This window comes from Phascolarctos cinereus, unplaced genomic scaffold (genome assembly GCF_003287225.1).
Source record: "Phascolarctos cinereus isolate Bilbo 61053 unplaced genomic scaffold, phaCin_HiC Scaffold_2;HRSCAF=192, whole genome shotgun sequence".
NCBI lineage: Eukaryota > Metazoa > Chordata > Mammalia > Diprotodontia > Phascolarctidae > Phascolarctos > Phascolarctos cinereus.
The window spans coordinates 149,858,416-149,882,595 of record NW_027555625.1 but is presented as its reverse complement, the minus strand read 5'-3'; the positions used below and the strand labels follow the sequence as shown (position 1 = coordinate 149,882,595).

Genomic DNA, 24,180 nt, shown 5'->3' with positions numbered 1-24,180 from the left:
TCACTTTCTCCCTTCAGTCCATTCCCCACCCATTGAGAAGACAAGCAATATGATATGAATTACACATGTGAAGTCATGCAAAACACTTCCATATTATTCATGGTGTAAAAAAATGGCAAGAAAAATAAAGATGTTTCAATCTGCACTCAGACTCCATCAGTTCTCTCTCTGGAGGTAGATAGCATTTTTCATCATGAGTCCTTTGGAATTGTCTTGGATCATTGTATTGTTGAGAATAAGTAAGTCTTTCACAGTTGATCATAAAATATTACTGTTATTGTGTACAATATTCTCCTGATTTGACTCACTTCACTTTGCATCAGTTCATATAACTCTTCCTAGGTTTTTCTGAAACCATCCCCTTTGTTATTTTTTTTAAAGCACAATAGTATTCCATCACAATCATATACCATAACTTGTTGAGCCATTCCCAATTGATGGGAGTCCCCTTCATTTCCAATATTTTTGCCACCACAAAAAGAGCTGCTATGAATATTTTGTACAAATAGGTCCTTCTCTGTTTTCTTTGGTCTTTCTGGGATACAGACCTGGTAGTGGCATTGCTGGATCAAAGGGTATGTACAGTTTTATAGCCCTTTGGGAATAGTTCCAAATTGTTCTCCAAAACAGCTGGACTAGTTCACTACTCCATCAACAATTTATTAATGTACCTATTCTTCCACTTCCCCTTAAGTAATTATCATTTTCCTTTTCTGTTATGTTAGCCAATCTGATACGTGTGAGGTGGCACCTCAGAATTGTTTTAATTTGCATTTCTCTAATCAATAGTGATTTAGAGCATTTTTCCATTTGACCATTGATAACTTATTTCTTTTTCTAAAAACTGCTTGTTCATATCCTTTGGTCATTTATCAATTGGGGAATGGCTCTTGGTTTTTGGGTTTTTTTTATAAATTTGGCTCAGTTCCTGATACAGTTGAGAAATGAGGCCTCCATCAGAGAAACTTACTATAAAAGTTTTTTCCCAGTTTTCCTGCTTGCTTGCTTGCTTTGGTTGCACTGGTTTTGTTTGAGCAAAATGTAATCAAAATAATCAAAATTATCCATTTTACTTCCCAAGATCTCTCTATCTCTTATTTGCTCATAAACTCCTCCTTTATCCATAGATCTTACAGGAGATCTTCATCATTTTGCACCAAATATGGTCTGGGATACTTCTTGATACTTGAGGAAACAGACCTAAGCAATTGAATTGACTTTCCTGAAGGCACAGAGTAAACTAATGAGCAGGTCTGGTACTCAAATCCACACATCCTTGGCCCTAATCTAGTGCTTTTTTTTGGTGAGACAATTGAGGTTAAGTGACTTGCCCAGGGTCACACAGCTAGTAAGTGTCAAGTGTCTGAGGCTGGATTTGAACTCAGGTCCTCCTGACTCCAAGGCCAGAGCTCTCTATACTGTGCCACCTAGCTGCCCCTAGTGCTCTTTCCATTACACTATGGCATATTCCACAACATTGCTGGGAATTTTGCTCTTAATATCTGTGCCTTCATTATATGCTGTAGCATATAATCATTTTATGTATGTAAATTTTATCTCACAAGTTAGACTGTAAATTCCCCAAGGATACAGAGATATGTTTTCTACTTTTTAGATATCCCTGTTGGTGATTACAATGCTTTTGGGTACATAATATTGATGATACACTTAAGTGGCCACACTTACAGTAAACCTTTCCAAGCCGAAGGCTGTAGACTTAGACACCTTAGAATTAGTCCAACACCCTCATTTTACAGATAAGGAAACTGAGAACCAGCAAGTAAAGTGACTTGCCCAAGGTAACACAGGTATTTAAGTGACAGAGATAGAGTTTGAACCCAGGTGCTCTTATTCAAAGCACAGAATCACAGAATTTGAGAGTTGGAAGGGACCTTGGCAGCCATTGTCTAGTTCAATTGACAGAAAAGGAATCCCTCGACCAAATCAACAACAATGCAACATGTGGTTACATAGTATAAAACCACTACTTTCAGACCTCTGAGCAGGGGCATGTCCATTCTGGACAGCTCAAAGTATTAGGCAACTTTTCTTGACATCAGGCTAAAATCTGTCTATTTGTTTAACTTCCATCTATTATCATTCCTGGTTGTTCCCTCTGGGGCCAAACAGAAAATCTAATCCCTTGCCCACATGATGACCCTTCAAATACTTGAACACAGCTATCATGTCTCTCCTGAGTTTTCTTTTCCTCAAGTAAAACATTTTCCCTTTCCTCAACCAATTCTCATGAAATGAACTCAAGAGCCTTCACCATTCTAGTTTCCCTCCTTTATTCACTCTCTATTTCATCACTACCCTTCTTAAACCATGGTTCCCAGGTCTGAGCAAAGTACTCCAGATTAGGTCTGACCAAGGTGGAGCACAGTAGGACTATCTCCTCAATATTTCTGGAAGCTATGTCCTTCTTAATGCATCCCAAGATCACACTGGCTTTGAATTTTGGGGGTTAGGGGCCACCACATCACACCCCTGACTCATATAGGTTTTGCAATCCACTAAAATACCCAGGTAGAACTATTGGTCTATTCTTGCCTTTCCCATCTTGTGCTTATAAAGCTGATATTTTGCACCCAAGCACAAGACTTTACATTTATCTCTCTTGAATTTCATCTTACTAGAATCAGCTTGGTACTCTGTGAGCTCTCCCTCTCAGGTTTGCGTCATCTGAAAATCTGATGAACCCCTTCTCTTTCCATTGTACCACACTGCTTCTGCTGGCAAGGCTGGGGCTCAGAAGACAGACTGTGGGGCCTGTACCAATTATTAACTTCAAAATACAAATGTGATTTATATCATCATTACCATTTAGTGTTACTAGCATTGTACCCTCATCAGAATAATGAAGAAATGTTTTTTTCCTCTCCCCAAAGCACCATATATCACTCATAAATTGGCAATATTAATTCTCTTCATCCCAGCTACCACTAAAATTTTTTTAAAATACATTTTGAAATATTAGGGGGAAAACCCTGACATTTTAGACCCCAAATTCCACTAGTGTGGCAAATGTCAAATAGGTATTCTTGAAGTCATAACTTCAGTCCTTTTGTTTCTACTTGGCACAAACTTTCTTCCTATTTCCAGTGTCCAGTCTGTTTAAAAAGACAGTAAACCCATTTCACTGAACAGTTCTGTGATGTGCAGAGGACTATCTTATGTGGGGAGGTACACAGAGTTTGTCATCAGTCCCCTCCCATTTCTCATTCTGGAAGGGACATCTGAGGACATCTATCTTATTTCACAGGGATTAGGAAACTGGGGACCGAGGAGGCTAAGTGATATCATCAAAGCAATAGTCCCTTTCTGTTCCCCTTTTCCCCCTTCAGATTATGATACTATCTGCGCTGTCATCTGGAATAATGGTCTCCAAAACAGGGGCCAGGACTCTCTAGGGAGGTTTGTGATCAACCAATCACAGTGGAAAGAGGGATGACATCTCTCACCTTCCCTGAAAAAGCCAACTATGAGGTACAACAATAACATTATTATAATTTATTATGGGATTTTCTCCAGCACAATGATATCTACTCATATTCCCCACTTTATGTTCTCCCTCTGCCGTACAGGCTTCAAACCTCTCCCTTCTGAGGCAGGGATTAGCTCTGTAGAGCAGTTACAACCTTGAAAATGGTTACGTGCTTGAGAATCTTTTATACCTGATTTTTAAAAAAAATTTCATGAAACAACCGTGTAGGCTGGAATATTTGGAAGGTATGTCTGTAAGATTAATCGTTTCCATGCCTTTGCCTCACCCCCTCTCTGCCTCTACCTCTTATCTCAGGACCTAGAAAGTTGTAACAACAGAATGAGAGAGAAGTGGGGGTCTTCCTGTCTGCAGTCTCTCCCCCCACTCCCAACCAATGACTTTTTCCAATCAGCAAGACATAACTCACCTTCACAGCTTTTTCCATCCTCAAGAGTGCGATAGCCGTTCGGGCAAGAGCAGCGGAAGGATCCGGGGGTATTAATGCAGTTGTGCATACAGAGCTGGTTGGTCCCCTCCAACTTATAAACCTCACACTCGTTCACATCTGTGGAGAAAAAAAAAATTATCCCCCCATCCCCCACAATCTATCCATGAGTCTGGGGACAATGCAAGTTGTAATGGCCTAGGCCACTAGTGTGCCATCCACACAACTGCCACCTCTTCTGCCCAGAGTAGAGGTTCTTCACCTTTGGGCTGTGAACTTTTTTTTAAAATTTATTTTGATAACTATACTTCAATATAATTTTTTTTGTTATCCTGTACTTTTTATTTTATGCATTTAAAAATGTTATTCTAAGAAAAGATCTCCAGACCTCACCAGACTGCTTAAGGGGCCATGACATAAAAAGGGTAAAGAACTCTTGACCTTGGGAATGTCCTTGAATGCTGCTATTAAGCCCTCAGGGAACTCCCAGGCTGAGATGTAGCAACCGTTGAAGCACAGGAATACTTCATTGAAGGCTGAACTAACTTTCCACAAGGAGATGTTTGGGAGGTTCCAATGAGTTGCTTTTTTCTCAAAAGTTCAAGGGACAGTAGAAATAAGGGTGTGGGGTGAAGAGAACAAGAGGGGAAGGAGCCAGTAGGGCTGGAGAAGAGGCCAATTCTTTCCATTCATCTATTGGGAGGTAGAGCTGACTCAGTGTCCTCCCAGGCAGGCTGGTGTTGACAGGCAATGAAAGTACATGCATTTCTCAGCCTGCATGCCACTGTCTGGGTGTGTCCCTGTTTTGTAGCTGACAAGTTTGGAAGTTTCAGAGGGCATATTATCTTTAGCTAATACAGTCCAGTCTGGAGCAAAGCAAGGTGGTCTGGGAATAAAGGATTTTGGGACCCTTAACTGTTTCCATTAAAAGACTTAAGCAATTCCTACCATCAGTTATGATAGGAGAGAGAATCCATTTCAACAGTTGTAAAATGGGTGATTTTTAAGGTCTTCAATCCAGGCATAATTTTAAAGTTGCAGCCCTTTTCCTCTTTAGAACAAATCCCTTGGTTCAGCAGGGTGAAAAGGGAGATCAGGTGTCAGTGGGGTACATGAGGAGGCAAGTGAATAGAACCCAACATCAGAGAACAGCAATGGAATCATTCTGCTACCCCCATCCACATCAAAAGAGACTGGGACTACATCACACACAGAAAATATAATGGAGATTTGATAGATATCTCATTATTTTAATCAATGTACATTGTATGAATAATTCATTCTCTCTCAAACTCTCCATTAGAGCCCTAGCTATGGTGCTGACTAGAGAAAATCACTGTGGAGACGACTGTCAGGATAGTGGTGCCCTAAACAGTAACAGTGAAAAGGGGGAAGGACTGGGGGGGGAAGAGGAGATAATGAGCTCGGTTTTGGGCATGTTGATTTTGAGATGTCTGCAGGAGGTACCGTTCAAGACGTTCCAAAGGAAGCAATTGCTGATGCAAGTGACTCAGCTCCTTGCTTCATTAAGACAGCACCGCCAAAAAAAGCATGTTCCAGACACAAAGGTAACAACAGAACTCATTTAACTGATTTATTTCCCTTTCTGTCTGAGTCACTCCCTTGTGGTAGCTAGGACCATGGGGAAGCTTGTACGTTCTCTCAATTCACAAAGACCCAGGGTCTTAAAAGAGTAATGAATGCCTAAAGGCAAAGGGATTCCGCCTCCTAATCCTGGCCCTAAAGAGTACCCTGATCACTTACCCTGACATATGCTGTTATCTGCTGTGCCCTTCATGTGGAAACCCGCCTCACAGCTACAGTGTTGAGTTCTATCCACCTTGGCACAACGTGGCTTGCGACTAAAGGCAGGGTCATTGGTCACACTCCACTCAGGTGCCACTGAAAATTAAAAAATCAATTTTAAATTACTCTTGGAGCATTTCACCTTGGTTGGGGAAGTGCCCTATTCTCAACTTAGTATAGCCAAGGACAGTATTGCTAAGAATAGCTAACGAGTAGAGTCTGGGAGTCAGCAGGGAAGCCTACTAAGAGCGAGTGTGCCATGGGGCAAAGAGCAAGGAACTTGGGCTTAGGAAAAACCTAGGTTTGAATCTTGCCTCTGACACTAATTTGTAACTCTAGTTGTCACTTAACCTCTTTGAGACTCAGTTTCTGTAAGATAGAGATAATAACACCTATAATAACAAACAATAGGATTAGTGTGGGGATACTATGAAATGATGTACGTGAAGCATTTTGCAAATCCAACACTGTTACATAATTGTCAGCTGCTGCAATCATTATTGTTGTTGCTGATGTTATCTCATTCTTCTCATTCCGTTTGGGCAGGATGACAGTGATTATTGTTTTTAATCTTGTTTTCATCTTTGTTTATGGGGTTTGGAGAAATAGTCCTACAACAAGTTATTATTCTGCTTTTTTTTATGCTAACATTCATGACTACCTTTTGTAACCAAATAAAGGCATTAGAATGTAAGCGCCCTGTAAGTTTACTAAAAACATCTTCTGGCGAACTCCAATAAGTAGGTAGAATGGTTTGTCTTTTTTTTTGGTCTTGGTTCTTCGTGGTTTTTATTCATTCCACTAGGTCACTATGTTCTGAAGGCTTTTCACTTTTCATAGCTGGAAAGGACGAATATTTATTATGGTGACATCTATTTAAAATAATGTCGTTCATTTTTTGTAGATCAACGTTATACCCACATGATTGTGGGCAACAGTTGTGCCTCTAATAATTGTTTCGTTCCAGGACAGCCTATTTGTCGAATTTTTAAGAATATTTTGAGGACTGTATTTGTAATACAGGGATTTCTTGTCAATTGTTGAAGAATAGTGAACTTATCATGTAAAAGTCTGTTGTAAATCTTCTTGAGGCGCTAAATTTTTATCACTTGCAGTGATATGGTGCACAATTTCTAACATTTCTTTGCATAATCTCTACCAACCAATAAGACTAGACTCTGAGAATAACTTTTATGTAATGTTTCATGGGAACGACCTGACCCTGTATCATTATCACAAACGTGTCCGTGTCTCTAAACAGATCTGCTTCACTTCACTATTTCTTCAGTGTTTGTGGCTTGAGTTCACATAGATATCATCCATGAAAGGGGTTTGATTCCACACGTGGATCTTTGTGGTTATTCTCACCTTTTTCAAGGGAGTTTAGATTAAAATGGTCCTTGGACAAATCATTAACATGCTACTATTTCTTTATACTTCATATTCTGGGTTTTAAAAAAAATTTTTTTTGGGGGGTAGGCAATGGGTTTAAGTGACTTGCCCAGGGTCACACAGCTAGTAAGTGTCATGTGTCTGAGGCCATTTGAACTCAGGTCCTCCTGAATTCAGGACTGGTGCTCTATCCACTGCACCACCTAGCTGCCCCCTATACTTAATATTCTGAAGACTATTGTATGATAGATAAAATAACTGCTTTTTATAATTGAATTAAAGTATAAAGTGTAAGTTTATCTTTTGTAAGCTTACTGAAAGCACCCTAGGACAACTCCAATGGAAGACAGGATAATGGAGATTATACCACTTTGTTATTATTTCTTTCTCATATTTTTAATAGAATTCAGATAAAATTAGTTCTGGGACAAGTCATTATCCTGCTATTATTATTCTATATTTAATGGTCCATGGACTATTTCACAGGTAGATAAAATAACTGTTTTGTAGTTGCATAAAAAGGGGTATTAGAATGTAAGCTTGTCCTCTTTAGAGGAGAGAATAAACATTTATTAAGCATCTACTGTGTGTGAGGTACATGCTGAGCCCTTTACAAATATTATCCCATTTGATCCTCACAACATCTGTGATATAGTTGCTACCATCACCCCCATTTTAAAGTTGAGGAAACTGAGGCAGAAAGAGGTTCAACAACTTGCTCAAGACCACACAGCTGGGAAGTATCTGAGGCTGGACTTGAACTCAGGTCTTCCTGACTCCAGGTTTAGTATTCCATCCACTGAGCTACCTATCTGCCTATAGGCTTACTGAAATCATCCTCAGTACAAAACCATTACAAATAGGGCAACAAGGGTGATACATACATACATATCTATATCTATATCTGTATCTATATCTATATATGTATTTCATTCTCTTCCCACAAACTCTGCTAAGTCTTGAAAGTTTTCCTTTGTATGTAATTTGGGGATTATGAGTTTTTGGTATGGTGCCATCTTATTAAAATGTTCTTCAGTTTTTATGGATCAACATTATATCTGGGCAATTACAGAGAACAGTGCATAGTGTGATAATAAACCAGGTTCAGGGTAATTTAGTGGTTGAGTTCCAATATACTTTGAGGTCTGTCTCTGTAGTACAGGAATTTGTTATCTGTTAGTCCATAAAACACAGTGCACTTCTGAAATATAATTATAGGTACTAGGTCATGTATTACTAGGTATATGGTAAGTACTGAATATTTACAACCTGCAGTGATATGTTGCATGGTTTCTACCATCTCCTTATACAATCTGCCTTGATCACTAATTCTGGGTCCCTTGGTTTCCAGTGGTGACGATCTTGTCATGAATTGCCATCATGATATATCCTTCTAATTCCATAAACAAATCCACATGACCTACCCATTTATTGGATGCTTGCCAGCACATCAACATATTGTTGGCTGAGTTCATGAGGCTGTCACTCACAAAAGGCCTTTTTCATTCCATTTTTGGACCTGAGTGGTTTCATAGACTCCTTCCAGAGACAAATCCCTTTTGGTTACATTCAACAAATGCAATGATTTGTGCCTGTTATTAAGCTATCGAGTGCTCTAAGAATATCTATTAATCCTCTTCCTTTTTTATGGCAAGGAAACATTAATAATATTTCTATAGCTACCTCAGATTGTTAGGCCTCATATTTCATTAACTATTCAGATGATTGCATAGACGTCCCACTTTTACATTCTAATAGAAACAGAAATGTGGCTTTGGTGCTGGCCAAGAGAATAGCTAACGTGCCATTCCACAGAGGACAGACTTCTGGGAAACATGGAGGGAAATTGTCAGGAAGCACAATGGGAGAATTCCATGGCTCCAAGCAGGGGCAAGAGCATAGGAACAAATCAATGGTTTGGAGCACTAGGACCTGAGCCTTCTCTTCCAATTTCTTGCTCTTTTTACCCACTCACAAAACTGTTACCTACCTGTCTGAGCCTGGTGCTGACAGTTGTTTCCAGCCCATCCTTGTGGACAAGTGCATTTGTATTGGTTGACTCCTTCCACACATGTTCCGCCATTTTGACAAGGATGGCTAGCACATTCGCTGACATCTAAGAAAAGAAATTATTTTCAAATATAATGATGTGGATTTTGACCCTGAAAATGTCTAGATTAACACAGGACAGGTGTCAGAAACTCTTAGCACATGTTAGTGCATGGGTCAGTTTTCTTTGACACAAATGCCAGCCACTGCTGCCACATTCCCTCCCCAACAATAACATGAACTTCATCAGGCTGTGAGAATTAGCTTCCAGCAAACATAACCTGTCCTACTTTCCAGTGAGTGACCAACAAGCTGGAGCTCACCTTCCATTGCCTTATGAATGAACTCCCTTTTCCCTCCCCCAACTCCTCCTAAGATCCAAAGGAAAGGGCCTAGGACTTTGACATCTCTTATTTAAAAGTTTGCCATATTATTTTATATAGTCTTGATGAAGTCAGCTTTCCAATTGCCTTTTGAGATAGTCCTACCTTAAGCAGTATTATTCAGTATCTGGCTAAAAAGATATTTGATTAAAGATAAAATGGTTGGTGCTGGGAAGGAGAAGGTACTACAGTGGATGGTTTGTGAGTGACTTCCCTAACCATATAATCCCTGAATTTGACACTTCCTGTTGAATCAGGAAGTATCAACAACTGTGTAGCTGCATCTGACTGTCAATTTTATAATACCAAAACTCAATGGCTCCTGGTTAAAGGGTAATTATACATTCTTTTCAATTGTTCAGTCATTTATTAAGTGCCTATTACAAGTAGGCACTGTGGTAAATGTTGAGGATAAAAAGAAAGGCAAAAGACAGTCCCTGCTGTCAAGTAGCTCACTGTCTAATGGGGGAGCAAGCTGAAAACAAGCATGTACAAACAAAATATATAAAGGATAAATTGGAAATAATAGAGGGAAGGCACTTGCATTAATGGAGATCTGCCCAACCTGACCACTGGTCTGTAACTCACAGTGCCAATAATACCCACAACCAGGGATGTGCTGGTAAATGTTTAATAACCAGCTATAGGTGGAAGGGGAATATATATGTGACACACTTTTAAGTTTAATCTGTATTATTAACATTTTTGCCATCACCTTAAGTCTAGACAGTCAACAAACCAATAAATCATGCCCTGCTTTGTAGCGGTTTCCAATTTCTGAGGTGTAAATGATCACACCAAACGTTTAACAGTTGGCCCTCCTGAGCCTGTACAAGCTGGTTTCAGCACACCCTTGCCAACCCACCTTCCCCAAGGCTTCCCCAGGTGCAGAGAGCATGCATTCTGATTCCAATGAACTTTATTTTGGCCCCATTTTTCACAAACACATACATTTGCCAGCATATTCACAGATACTCAGACTGCTGAAGTATGTACCAACCTGTTGGTTAGGGGAGCAGGACTTCACATGTTGGAAGATGTTAACATATCCATTTTGGATTAGAGTTTGCAATCTTGAAACACAGTCCATATTAGAGTCTGATAAATCCTCATAGCCTGTTTCTTAAAACCAGGTGATTTCCATTAAGTAGATAGATTGTAAGCTCCTTCAGGGCAGGGACTGTATTTTTTGGGGGGGTTTTGGTTGTTGGTGGTGTTTGGTTTTTTAACACAGTTCTTGGCACATAGTAGGTACTTAATTTATGCTTGCTAAGTTTGTTAAATCAAACTTAGAAGGTAATTAGAGAACTCAGTGATTTTAGAACTGAGTCCTGTGAAACATTTTAGTAAATCAAGAAGAATGTAGTGCCAGGCACTGTGCTAAGCAATGACGATACAAATGCCTTCAAGAATAAAGCATCCCTACTGTCAAGGAGGACACTGAGAAGCTGAAGGGAGGGAACTAGGACAGTTAAGGGGAACCTGCAGCCTTGAGGCCACATGTGGCCCTCTAGGTCCTCAAGTGTGGCCCTTTGACTGAATCCAAACTTGGAGATCACAAAGCATAATGGGAAAAGCACCAGACTTGGCATCAGAAGACCTGGGTTTAAGCCCTGGCTCTGCTGTGTATTGCCTGTATAACCTTGACTACCTGTATAGCCCTGATCCTTTAACCATTCCTCATATGGCTAGATCTCATGGGATCACAAAAGAGAACTTCAAGGTTAAACTTCTTCATTTTGCAGATGGGGAAGTCATTTATCCCCACTGATCTTCCATTTCCCATGAGATCTAGCCAGGAATGGTTAAAGGAACCGGGGGCATATGGCCTAGAGAAGGGAATAATTGATGGGGGAAAGGGAAAGTCTACAAGTCTTTGAAGGACTATGAAGTTGAAAAGGAATTTGTTTGGCCCCTAAGAATAGAACTTGGAGGAATGGGCAGAAATGGCAAAAATAGGCAAATTTAGGTTTTAAAGAAAAACATCCTTGTTAGAGCTATCAAAACTGGAAATGTGCTATTTTAGGAGGTAGCAGGTTCCCCTTCACCAGATTATTTGTGGAAGGGATGATTATTCAGGCATGGCTTGACCTAGAGGGCTTCTGAAGCCTTCTCCAACTCTAAAATTCTGTGATTTCCTCAAACCACAGGATGGTTTGAGTCCGATGCTCTTGTTTTTTAAATAAGGCAACTGAGTCCCAGAGAATCTAAGTAGCTCGCCCAAGTTCATGCCAGGAATCAAACTCAGGTCCTGTGACTCCAAAGTCAAAGTTCTTTCCATTGTACTACCCTATCTCTGGTTGCCAGATTGTGTCCCTTCATTCTCCTTCCCTTTTTAAACCAAAAGATATGATACTGTGAAGTTTAGCAGCACCAAGCACAGTGCCTGGCACACTGACTGAAAGTTTGTGCTCTCCCAATAAAGGATCATCCACTGTTAGCTAGCTGCTACGAAAGCCTTGATATTTGTCCTGATTCAGTCAGTCAGTCAATAAGCATTTATTAAATATCCGTTATGCACCAGGCTCTATGCTAAGACTAGAAATTCAAAGAGAGGAAAGAAGACAGTCTCTCCTCTCAAGGATCTCACAGCAAGAGGAGGACAACATGAAAACAACTGTCTACAAACAAAATATATAAAAAATAAGTTTGGAGATAATAGAGGGAAAGCACTAGTATTAAGGTGAAATAAAAGCTTCACATAGAAGACAGATTGGGAAAAATCTGAAAGAGTGAATTAAGCTTCATCTAAATTTTGAAGAAAATTATGTTAATGTTTTTAATAATGAAAGAAAAAATTTCAAAACTTGTTTTTAGCTTTAATATCCATCTTTTTGGAAAGAATGTTTTCAACTTCCTATTAACCTAAGCCCTAGTTTAATCGATTCCCCATGCTTTATGTTACCAAATCACCACCTCTAAGGAATGTCAATGGAGACAGTCAGCAAATACCACAGAGCTAGGAATTCCTCTTTCCCTACCCTTATACTTCCCAATAGCATAGCCTAAATACTGGCTGCCTGCTAGACCGTGAAGATATTGACAGAAAGCCAAAGAGTATTAACCCCAATGTCCTTCAACTTGACCCCCATCAGGGACTCGGCTCCACTGTCTTTTTCTTGCTTTGGCTAAGGTGGAAGCAGGGAGTTATGACTGCACCTGAATGAGGGTCTTAGTGCCAGATAATTGCCAGCTCCTTATTGGAATGCAAGGTTCAGCCCCTGCACAGGTGTTTGAGGATAGAATATAAAATTTCCCTCTCTGGAGTCGGTTGCCAAGAATTTTTATTTCATGAAAGGCATCATAAGTACCCCCTCTATTCCTTGTCTTGCTAGGGAGGATTTAATAGCCCACTGACCTCAGTCTATAAGTCCCTCAGCTTCTGGCTTTTCTAGTAGATGTGATATAATCTTTTTGTGTTTCTTACCTTCCCCACTCCCTACTCCCCTCTAGTAGCTCTAGGTAGTCCCAGATCTCTGCAGCCAAGCTAAACTATCTCATTACTGTGTCAGACAAGACAAGACTGTGGAATGTGGCAAAATGTTTAGCAGTTTCAGAGATCCCAAGGAACTCCTTATTATCTCGATGGACAGATGAATGTTAACAGCACAGGCATTTGACAGGTTACTGAGCACTAAGCTTAGTAGGTAGAAGGGCAAAGCAGCATGTGGTCTGGTGGCATGTTTGACTTAATTGAATTATTTTATTTATTGCATCTTTTGCATTCCATTGACCAGGTTCTTCAATGCTGGATTGCCCTAGGTTTTTTTAAGGCTATGCCCCTGGTATACAAGTTCTGGCAGGTCTTACATAGCTGAGAGGGCGTCAAACACAGGCTTGAGAACAGACTGTCTTTTGTCAGAAGACCAGTCTAGCTGAGTTTGGAAAGGCTCGGCACCAGAAGACTGGCCATCAGACCAAGGCACAGAAATTCAGTGTTAAGTTATGTGTAAAGGTATGGAGGGGTTGCAATATGCAGCTATAGAGGGAGTACTACCCACATAGGTGAAAGCACAGCTCCTTGAAATATTGAAGGAGACATAGTGATGTTTACTGCTGCTAATGTTTTTAATAGTTCCCATATTTTAAGCAGCTTCCTCCTTGCTCTCTTTCTCCCCCCCCCCATATCCTGTTTGGACATAGCGCTTTTCATATTGCCTTCCCCACTGTGAGCTCCTTGAAAGCAGGGAATAATGGGTGGTTGTGTTTTCGTCTTTTCTTTTTATCCTCAGCACTTATTACAATGCCTGGTAAATTATTACAATGCCAGGTACTTAAATACCTGATATACACATAGCTACTTTAGTGACTGAAATATCATTCATCAAAGGACTTTTGGATACATTAGAAAGTTTTCTTAACATTTTCACTTTGACTTACATGAACTAACGCTGAAGGAAGTGAGCAGAGTCAGGAAAACACTGTACACAGTAACAGCAACATTATGTGATGATTGACTATAAATGACTTAGCTCTGCTCAGTAATACAATGATCTAAGACAATTCCAAAGACTCACGATGGAAAATGTTATCCACCTCCAGAGAAGGAACTATGAAGTCAATGCAGACCGAAGTATATTATTTTCACTTTCCTTATTTTTTCTTATGGTTTTTTTTTGGTCTGTTTCTTTCACAACATGACTAATATGGAAATCTGTTTTACATGATTGCAGATATATAACCTATATCAAATTAGAGAGAAGAAAAGGGAGGGAGAAAAGGGAAAGGGAAGGGAAGGAGAAAAAAAGAGAAGGGAGGGAGGGAGAAAATTTGGAACTCAAAGTTTTTTTTAAAAATGAATGTTAAAATTTCTTTTGTGTGTAATTAGAAAAAAATATTATTTTTAAAAATTCTAACTTTGGGGGACGACAGCAGTTCTAGCCCCGTGATTTTATTAGCATGACGAACTCTAAGTATGGAAAATCCATTCACCAAGGCAGATCAACAATCCTTCTGTAAATTAGTTATTATATGACTTGCAGGATTTAAACACAAATCCTTCCTGATTCCATCCTTCCTCTACTCTTTGTTCACTATAAAGTTAAAATGATAATTATTGGAGGGAGCATGATGTTTCATCAACTGGAAGGAATATACTTGAATGAATGGAAAGAAAGTCACAAAGAAGTCAGAATAAGTTTGGGAATGAGGAGTGGGGATTTATACCATACTGACACCACGTAAGGGAAATAGTGCTGGATTTAGAATCAGAGGACCAGGGTTCAAATCCTGACTGCCATGAATGACTTATGTGACCTTGAGCAGGTCATTTAACCTCTTTTGAGCCTCAGTCTCCTCATTGGTATAATGAGAAAGTTGGTCTAGATGACCTCTAAGGTCCATTCTAGTTCTAAATCTCTGATTCTCTCATCCTGTCAACATTATCTTGCAGGAATTTAAATGGTTCACTTAGCCAAGGAAGTCTAGAGTTTCAACAGCATTGCTTCATTCATTTGTTTGAACAACCATTTATTAAGCACCTGCTAATATAGCCCCAAAGCTCCTTATCCCCCTACCTCTTACTCTCTCTTTTCATCAATTCAAGTATGTTGTCTCCAGGCAATGACCTATCACGTTCTTGTCAATAGTAACTAATCCATCTCAAAGGTGAGCCAAGAGAAGAGAAGAGAAGAGATGAAGGGAGAGGATGAACAAAGTCCACAAGTCAACAAGCACTTATTAAGCACCTACTATGTGCTAGGTACTGTTTTAGTGCTAGGGATAGAAAGTAAAGGTGAAGAAACAAAGTCCCTTCTCTCAAGAAGCATTTAACCCACTGGGGGAGACAACACGAAAATAACTATATACAAACAAGGCATATACAGGAAAAATTGGGAATAATCTCGGAGGGAAGGAACTAAATTAAAAAGGATCAAAAAAAGAAAGACACGAGGGAAGGAGGGAATAAGTATTTATTAAGTGCCTATGATATGCCAGGTACCATGACAAAATTTATAAATTTTATAAATTTTATCTCATTTGATCCTCACAACAACACTATGAGTTAGGTGCTATTATTATCCTCATTTTACAGTTGACAAAACTGAGGCAAACAGCAGTTAAGTGACTTGCCCAGAGACACACAGTATCAAAGATTGGATTTGAACTCAGGTCTTCCTAATTCTAGGCCCAGGGCTCCATTCACTGTGAAACCTGGTTGCCTCTACAAGAGCAAAGCTAATGTTGTGCATGAGACATCAGTTATAGAATTTAATTAAACAGTTGATTCTCAACATTGACACGTTTAACTTTCGTGATTTCAAGCATTCATGTGATTTTACTAGTAACCTCATTTTTATGTGGGCAATCGCACACATTTGCAGCTATGCCCAATGGAGAAAAAAATGAAAGGCAAGAAGAGAGCAAGTCTGTGGAGCGGCTGTGCATTTGCTTCATTGTTTGCCTTTAAAACTCAAGTTTTGTGTTGCACTTATGGCCCCAAAGCACAGTGTAGGTCCTTTGGGCTCTAAGCCCGTGTGTGCAAAGTCAGTAATGTGACTTAATGAGAAAATCAAGGTGTTAGATAAACTTCATGTAGAAATGTCTGCAGCCACTGTGGGCCAGGAGACCCTTAAAGATCTCAAATGGGACACAAAGCAGACAACCTGTTTGGGAATGAAAAGTCCTGGGGCATTATAAGGGAAACAGCGTTGGATTTAAAATCAGAGGACCAGGGTTCAACCCTAAATTCACTGATGGATTATTTCAGGTTGATGAGTCCTTTAGAATCTCCAGTGCCATCCTCCAGCCTAGAAGATGTTAGAGATGATATCAAGACATCACCAGTCTTGCCAACTTCTGACAGCAGAGACTAAAGTCCCAGCAACCTCTCCCTTGGTTTTCAGAGAGTGGCCAAGGTAGAGAGGTTTACAGCAGTATAGTAACAATACCCTCACACTACCATCTCACACAGTGGAAGGTAAGATTCAGGTTAAAAAATATTTTTGTTTTAAGAACTTTATTTACTATATGGTAATTATGGTACTATAGATTTCACGTGTCATAAAAAATGAATATTGTCTGAAATCAACGTTGTTTTTTTTAAATTAAGAATGTTAGTTCAAGAGGCCACAGAATTCTAGAGAATTACTAGTAAGAAAAAATGTTTTGCATGTTACCAATTTTATTTTGTGTATTGCATTTTATTGGTTACTTCACAGTTACTGTGAAGAAAAGTGTATATTATCATAATTAATGTTTTGTTATAAAGAACTGTATGCAGAAAAGTATATTTTCAGCAATCTCTAGTGAAAGATTATAGTTTTTGGTGCCTGCAGAAATCTAACCCCCTATTTCCCATAATTTCAAAGTATCAACATTTGTATTTTTGACTTTTGTGCCATTTTTCTAGGAACACCATTCCCATGAAAGTTGAGGGTTGACTATGACTAACATTTATATAGTGCTTTAAGGTATTCAAAGAGCTTTACAAATGTTATCTCATTTGATCCTCACAATAACCCTGGGAAGTAAGTGCTATTATCATCCCAATTTTAGCAATAAGGAAACTGGGGCAGATAGTTTCTACCTTAGTTATGCCTTAGTGTTACCCTAGAAAAGTGATTTGCCCAGGGTCACAGGAGTCCGAGGCCAGATTTCAATTCAAGCCTTCTGGCTCCCTAGCTTTCTATCCACTGGGCCACCTAGCTATCTACCTAGAAAAAAAGAATTTTCCTGTCCATCACTGATAATTGAAGGAAGGAAAAAGTAGGAGGAGATAATGGAGGGGAGACCTTCCAAGACAGTGAAAAGTCTAGGAAATCATCTATCAGCATTAAAACAGACCTTACTGGTGTTCTTGCTTTTTTATTCTGATATCTAGAAAAAGGCTACCAGTCTAATTCCATGAACCTCTTGGTCCCAGTGGTAACAGGCAATGATTCACTTCCTGGTGCCAACTGATAGAATGTTCAGCTACTGTTGGAGTTAAACTGGGTTTGGATTTGAGACATAACAAGACGAACCTAACTCTCCTTAGAATGGAAATTACTAACCCACACACATTACTTTCTTCTGCTTTCATCTTCCTATTCCCTGACCTCATTTATCCCCTTCCTATCTTCCCCTTTCCCTGCCAAGCCAGGGGTCCCAAGTCAGCCTTCTGTAAAGAGCTGAGACTTTCTGATCCATTCCTCCAGAATAAGATCTCCCTTACAATTTTACATGAATCCAGTGCTTAGTACTGGGAACATAGTAAATGCTTAACAAATATTTAATGATTGATTGATTGAAGCATCCTCAGCAGGCCCACCTTCATTCATAGGTAGAGGAGGAGACAACCTATATATACTGCAAGTTCAGAGGTACCATCAAACCCACCCCTCCCCCAGTCAAGAAAAAAAATGTTTGCTCTCTCCACCTTCTCCTTGAGGTCTGAAATTCCTCTAACAAGAAATTTCAAGAACTGCTTTCCATATTACTGCTTTTTTTAATTTTTTTGCAGCTATGCTTAAAAAAGGAGAAATACATTCACTTAAATTCACATTTAAACGTGCATACATTTCCTCTCTCCAGTACCCTCATACCTCACTTTTCAGCTCCCTTTTATGTGTTGGCTTCCTCCGTTAGAGTGTAAGCCCCTTGAGGGAAGGGACTACCTTTCTTTTGCTTGTATTCCTATTCCCAGCACTTAGAATACAGCCTGGCAATAAGTGCTTAATAAATATTTCATCAGTCTAGTTAGCTAGCTAGTGATCCATCTAACAGTCTAACCCAGATGTGCTACCTCTGCAAGACATGCCTCTGTGTACCCCTTTCCTTCTCCCATTTTCCATCTCTTGTTCTGAGAACAGTTATCAAACCATCCTGCCTACCATTGCTTCTGGAAAGGGAATGACTATGGATTGTGCCATGGCTCCACTCATTGTCCCTGTGACTTCTCAGTCAAAAACTCCCTTCCTTGGCCACCAGACAACTTTATGTTTATGTTATTCTCCTCTATTAGAATATATGCTCACTGAAAGCAAGGATTATCTCACTTTTGTATTTGTTTCTCCAGAGCTCAGTAGAGTACCTGGCACGCAGTAGGTTTTTCATACATATGCTTTCTCATAACAAAAATAAAGTAGCTACATAATAAACATTTGCTGAGTTAATGTTTAAAGAAGGAAAGGCATCCTGGGAAAGAGAAAACAAAAGAAGCTTGGGTTGGGGCTGGGGCCAGTGCTGGATTTTTAGATAGAATGAAGCAGTGTTATAAGGTTCAACCTGCATTTCTCTTGGTTATCTTGGTTTGCCATGTTTTCAGAGGGACAAGAGCTAGAGCTATTATACACCAGTTTTAGGCAGGCCCTAAATTTTACAAACATAGCTTTCAGAGGAACAAGAGGGAAAAATCTGTTGGACGTTTAAGATGCCAAATGGCTGCTCTCCATCTTGGAGCCAGCTTCTGCCCACTAAATTATTTTTAACAGGGTGTAATTATATGTAATTTTCTTCCCTGCCAAGTTGGATCAGTCATATACTGCCAGAGAGGCATCTTTCCAAATAGGTATCTGGGGGCAGGGTGAGAGGATGACAGGTTAGCATTTATGTGTCTTGTCAGTTTCTTCAATTGCTTTGACATTACAGGTTATGGAATTAATTTTGATTAATTTTGAAATTAATTGATTCAAAATCACTTTGCTTGCCTCCTGAAGTTCCTGAGCACAGTATTTAGGGTTAACTCAATACAGAAAATGAAATTAATGCAATAGTTGTTTTTTGGATTCTAGGGCCCTTTTCCTAGAGGCTGCTTAGCAGTGAAACCTTTCCCCTCATCCTTCTACCCCCAACCTTAAGCCTTAAGAATTAAATTATAAACACAGTTTAAATTATAAACATAAAGACTATCAGAGGAATTGCTTCTTTCTTCAAAGACAAAAGAAGGAATCAAACAAAACTCCCCACACCTACACAGAGACAAGTTATTATCACAAAAACCAGGTGTGTTTTCACATGTGGGAAGCTTAAGCAGGGCCATGGCATTCAGGGAATCTTCTGCTTTCTGTGTTATGGGATACTACCCCTTTCTGATCTTGGACATCAATTTGTGTGCTGCCTTAGAAGCTGTGCATTTGGAACTGGCCCAAGCCATCACATTCGGCCCACTTGTTCCCAGGTGAGAAATAGATCCTGGGTGGGAGTCCTGACGATCTGTTTTGATCTGTAGGTGAGCAGGAAGGAAGAGTCCTAAGTTGGTCAGCTTGCTAACTTGGTAACTACTGATGGTCAGCTAGCTAACTCGGTAACTACTGATGAGTATTGACCCTAGACTAGAAGAATTCAACTCTTATCTAAGAGTGCAGTTCTGAGGCTTCTTGTCTCTGCTTTTAATCACATTCAGGGAAGAAGGTGTTTCCTTAATACAAACCCACCTACTAACCCACACCATTCCATTGCAACCAGGTGACACTAACTTCTGTGTATGATCTATATGACCTATATGTAATTATCTATAATCATTGTATGTTTGTCCTGTACTCCCTTGGCAGTATGGATCAATTCTCAGAATCATGTTTTTTAAAGAATTGAAAGAAATTCTAAATTTAAGTTAGAAGTCAGAAAAAATAAAGATACATTTTTTTCCCTCAAGTTTAAAAATCCCTTCACAGGGTCTGTGGACTCCAGCTTAAGAACCATTGATTTAGATACAACAAAAATGAAAGTTTTTGTTGCACAGGATAAATATATGTATATATATACATATATATATAATATATATACACATATATACATACATACATATATATGTATATATATAAATATATGTATATAATATATATATACACATATATACATACATACATATATATGTATATATATATATATGTAATTTCTAAATTAGGGGCTTCTGATTATTCCTATATTTAAATGTAAATCTTTCATTTTAAGTAGATATTTAGCTTTGATTGTGACCGTGAATAAATTAAAATTTGTTTAAATTTCTACACAGTTGAATTACAACAATTTGACTCTTGAAAGGACTAACTCAAGTCAGCTAGCACGTTTGCAGATGGTACCTGTACTCAACTGACAAATTATTATCCTTCCCAAAAGAAGGATAAAGAGAACCTTAATTCACAAATTTACTCATTGTTATTCCTTGTAGCTGGTGTTAACTGGTTACCTCTTGTCTTTAGCTGTGCCATAGATACAGGTATGACCTAAGAATTTAAGATTTGGAAGGGAACTTGCAGGTTATCTAATCCAACTCTTACCTGAAGTTTTAAATACATCAATATGTATTCAATTTATTTACATATTCTAAGTTGTTTATGAATTATTTAATGTAATCAACAGTTATTTATAACACCTATGTACCTATCGTCTCACTCTACTACATTTTTTTGTCAGCTGGTTTTTAAAAATTTTTGTTTTTAATTTATGGAATAAAACAAGCATTTCCATAATGGTACAACAAAAAGATGACTGCATATGAAACTGTAAATCTACTATGTACAACTTCCTATTCCTTTTAAATATACAACAAAATTATGATATAAATTTCTTTCTGTTTGTCTCCCCCCCACCCTAGAGATGGATACCATTAGACACAAATAGATATGTGTATGTAAAATTGCTCTGTACATACTTCTATTTATCAGTTCTTTCTCTACTGAGATCATATCTAACAAACCAGAACTATGTAAACCTTGTCATACCAAACAGTTCCTATGGAAGAAAATTCTCTGTAAATGTTTCTTGGTGATGATATTGGCAGACCTAATTGCTGGTCCTTTGCAAGCTAAACAGGTCCTTCCAAAATGGACACTCCCATTTTGAAGGCAGAGTCTCCCTAGAACACTCAGAAAACAGTATTCTGTCTCCTTTGAGCAGAGGGAAAAGAAGGAAGAAACTTTTTCCATGCCAGCTTTCACATACTCTGCTGGAGTCCTAGGTTCTCTGCCCGGATTTGCCTACCTAAAAGACGTGTAGCAAGTTGGCATCACAAGGCCTCGGGAACCATCCCTCCATCCCAAGGATAATGACTAAACTTTCTTTTATGTTTTGTCTTTTTAGTGTGATCTCCTTTAGAGCATGACTATCTATTTTTTAAAATTTATATCTCCAGAACTTGGGACAGCGCTTAGCACATAGTAGGTGCTTAACAAATGTTTTATTATTCATTCTTTCTTTCACAAACTGGAAATCACAAAAGCATATTAGCCATGTAGAAAGTCTCTTATAGATTCTCCTTGAGGGGTAGGGTGGAAGGAAGATAAAGAAAGAAAAAAAAGAGCAAAGTAGTATGTGCCTCTTTCTCATTCTATCTGCAACCTATATAAAGTGCCACAGCTTTTCTGTGGGAAGGTTCAAAAATCAAATAAAGCACAGGAATTCTATTATTAGCACCCCAACTACTATTGATTCCTACTTTATAATAGTAGGATAGTCACTATACAACTTACTTTTTCTAAAGTCATGCATGAACTTGTGAGAAAGTAACCCAGGCCCACACAAACACCCTAGCCATGAGAAAATAGAGAACAATAAATACCTTTGCACTCTGGTTTGTCTCCTGTCCAATTGCCATTGGGCTGACAGAGAAGACTGCTGGGGCCAATCAGCTGGAAGCCAGGATTACAGGTGAAATGGACTTCATGTTCCACCAAGTACTTGCTGCCAAACTTCCTCCCATTGGGTGGAGCTTCCAATGCAGGGCAGGAGACTACAAAAGGAACAGAAATGAAACTATTTTAATGATGATCTATGCCCCAAGAGAAGGTAGGATAAGACCATATCTGAAAGTAGTTCTACAGATTCAAAGAAGGAATGAAAAGGTGGAGTCCTCTGCAAATCTGTGGAAATTTGATTTCCAAGTTAAACAGGCAAAATGCTTTTATGGCCTTTCTAAATTAAGAAGTCCCAGCTAAAAATCTCACCTTTCCCACCTCTCACCTGAGAAAGGTGAGACTTTAGGTGAGACCTGAAGGGGAGCCAGGGAAGCCCACAGTCTGAGATGAGGACAGAGAGAATTTTAAGTATGGTAGGAAGCCAGTAAAAGTATCTCATTCAAGGAATAGCAAGGGGACCAATGTCACTGGATCACAGAGTACCTGGGGGTGGAGAGCACATAAGGTATAAGAAGACTAGCAAGTTAGACTTTGAACGCCAAACAGAGGATTTTTATATTTGATCCTGGAGGTGATAGAGAATCATTGGAGTTTATTGAGTAGGGAGTAGGAAGGAGGGGTCACATGGTCAGACCTGCCCTTAGGAAGTGCTCTTTGACAGCCAAGTGGACAAAGAGGCACCTAGACCAACACCCTCAACTGAGGCTCATGGAGGGTAAGGGTCTTGTCAAAGACCACCCAGTAATTAAGTGGCAGGAGCAAGATTAAACTGGGGACCTCTGACTCTGGAACCAGAATTCTTCCCACTGGAGCATGCTGTCTCCTCTCCCACAGATTAGCATAGAGGTGCACTTGGGTGATTGAAATTTCTCTCTCGGCTTCTACAGTTAAAGTTATTCTACCTTCTCCTTTATCTAAACAGTTCCTTTTAAATAAAATGTATCCTCATTGGTGAATCACACCTCACCGAGTCTCAGTAATACCTTGGAGGTAGAATTTGTTTTCTTGAGTGGAGATATCTAGATCAGTTTGTTAATCACTTATATGCTGTGCATCGGTGAACAGGTGTCTCTTGTGAATTACTGGGTGTTACCCACTGATATTTTTCCTATCTTATTTCCTACCCTCTCTGATATCTGGCATTGCAGATTTACGTGAATACTTTTCTCCTTCCCTTTCTATTTTTAATTGAAAGCCCTTTTGATCAGAATCATGTCACTGGGTAAATATATTCTTCCTAGCCTTTACCTTATCCCTAGCCAAGAGTCCATCACTACTGCATCTGAAACCCTGGCCCAGGAATATAAACCCTTTTCTCACATGCCATCTTTTTAACAATTGTCTTCCTTTCCCGTATACCTTTATCTTTGGAGACTCCTACAGTACCTTCAACTGGCAGCCCCAGGGTAAACATCACCTGCATTCCAAAGGTCTTTAGTTTTTTGCTCAGGACTTCATAATCTCTAGAGATCTTATCTAGTCCTCTTCTGCTAGTGTCACTTGCCCCAGGAAAATCCCCCAAAGTAAGTATTAATACTCAGATCTGGAAATCATGCAGTAGGCTCACAGGATCACATATCTAGAAATGAAAGACACTTCAGCTGCCAGTTGGTAAAATCCCCTTCATTCTATAAATGAAGAAACTGAGGTCTGTGGCAGCTAAGTGACTTGCCAAGGTCACATACAAAGTCTTGGGAAGGTTTTCATTATAACATAGAAACAGATCCCAGGAAACGTACCTCCCCTCATTGTTCATGTCATATGACAACATTAACAGCCCTTCGCAAGGAGTTACCAACCATCATGACTTATCTCTTTTTCCTTTGACCAACAGAATATACTCTCTCCAAGACGAACCTATGCACAATCCTCATCATTTTGTGGAGCAAGGGAAAATGCTTCCTTATTAGAAAATCTACATCCATTCTCTTTGGGAATGATCCAGACAATTATATAGCTCTGATGGTTTGGTGGCCTTTCCTTTTTTTTCTGTGCCCCATTTTTTTTTTTTTTTTTAGTTTTAATTAATTAATTAATTGATTTTTAGTTTTCAACATTCACTTT

The 24,180-nt window shown here is 39.2% G+C and overlaps 1 protein-coding gene across 2 annotated transcripts in view; it reads right to left on the bottom strand.

Annotated features, from left to right (window-relative positions):
- FBLN7 (fibulin 7) overlaps nt 1–24,180 on the bottom strand; it is an 85,288-nt gene that overhangs the window by 9,437 nt on the left and 51,671 nt on the right. For both annotated transcript variants that reach the window (XM_020987533.2, XM_020987540.2), the window contains exons 3-6: nt 22,041–22,211; nt 9,121–9,246; nt 5,697–5,834; nt 3,915–4,052 (exon numbers count right to left, since the gene is read on the bottom strand). In XM_020987533.2, coding sequence (XP_020843192.1) covers nt 3,915–4,052; nt 5,697–5,834; nt 9,121–9,246; nt 22,041–22,211 — 573 coding nt within the window. The remainder of the gene's footprint in view (nt 1–3,914; nt 4,053–5,696; nt 5,835–9,120; nt 9,247–22,040; nt 22,212–24,180) is intronic.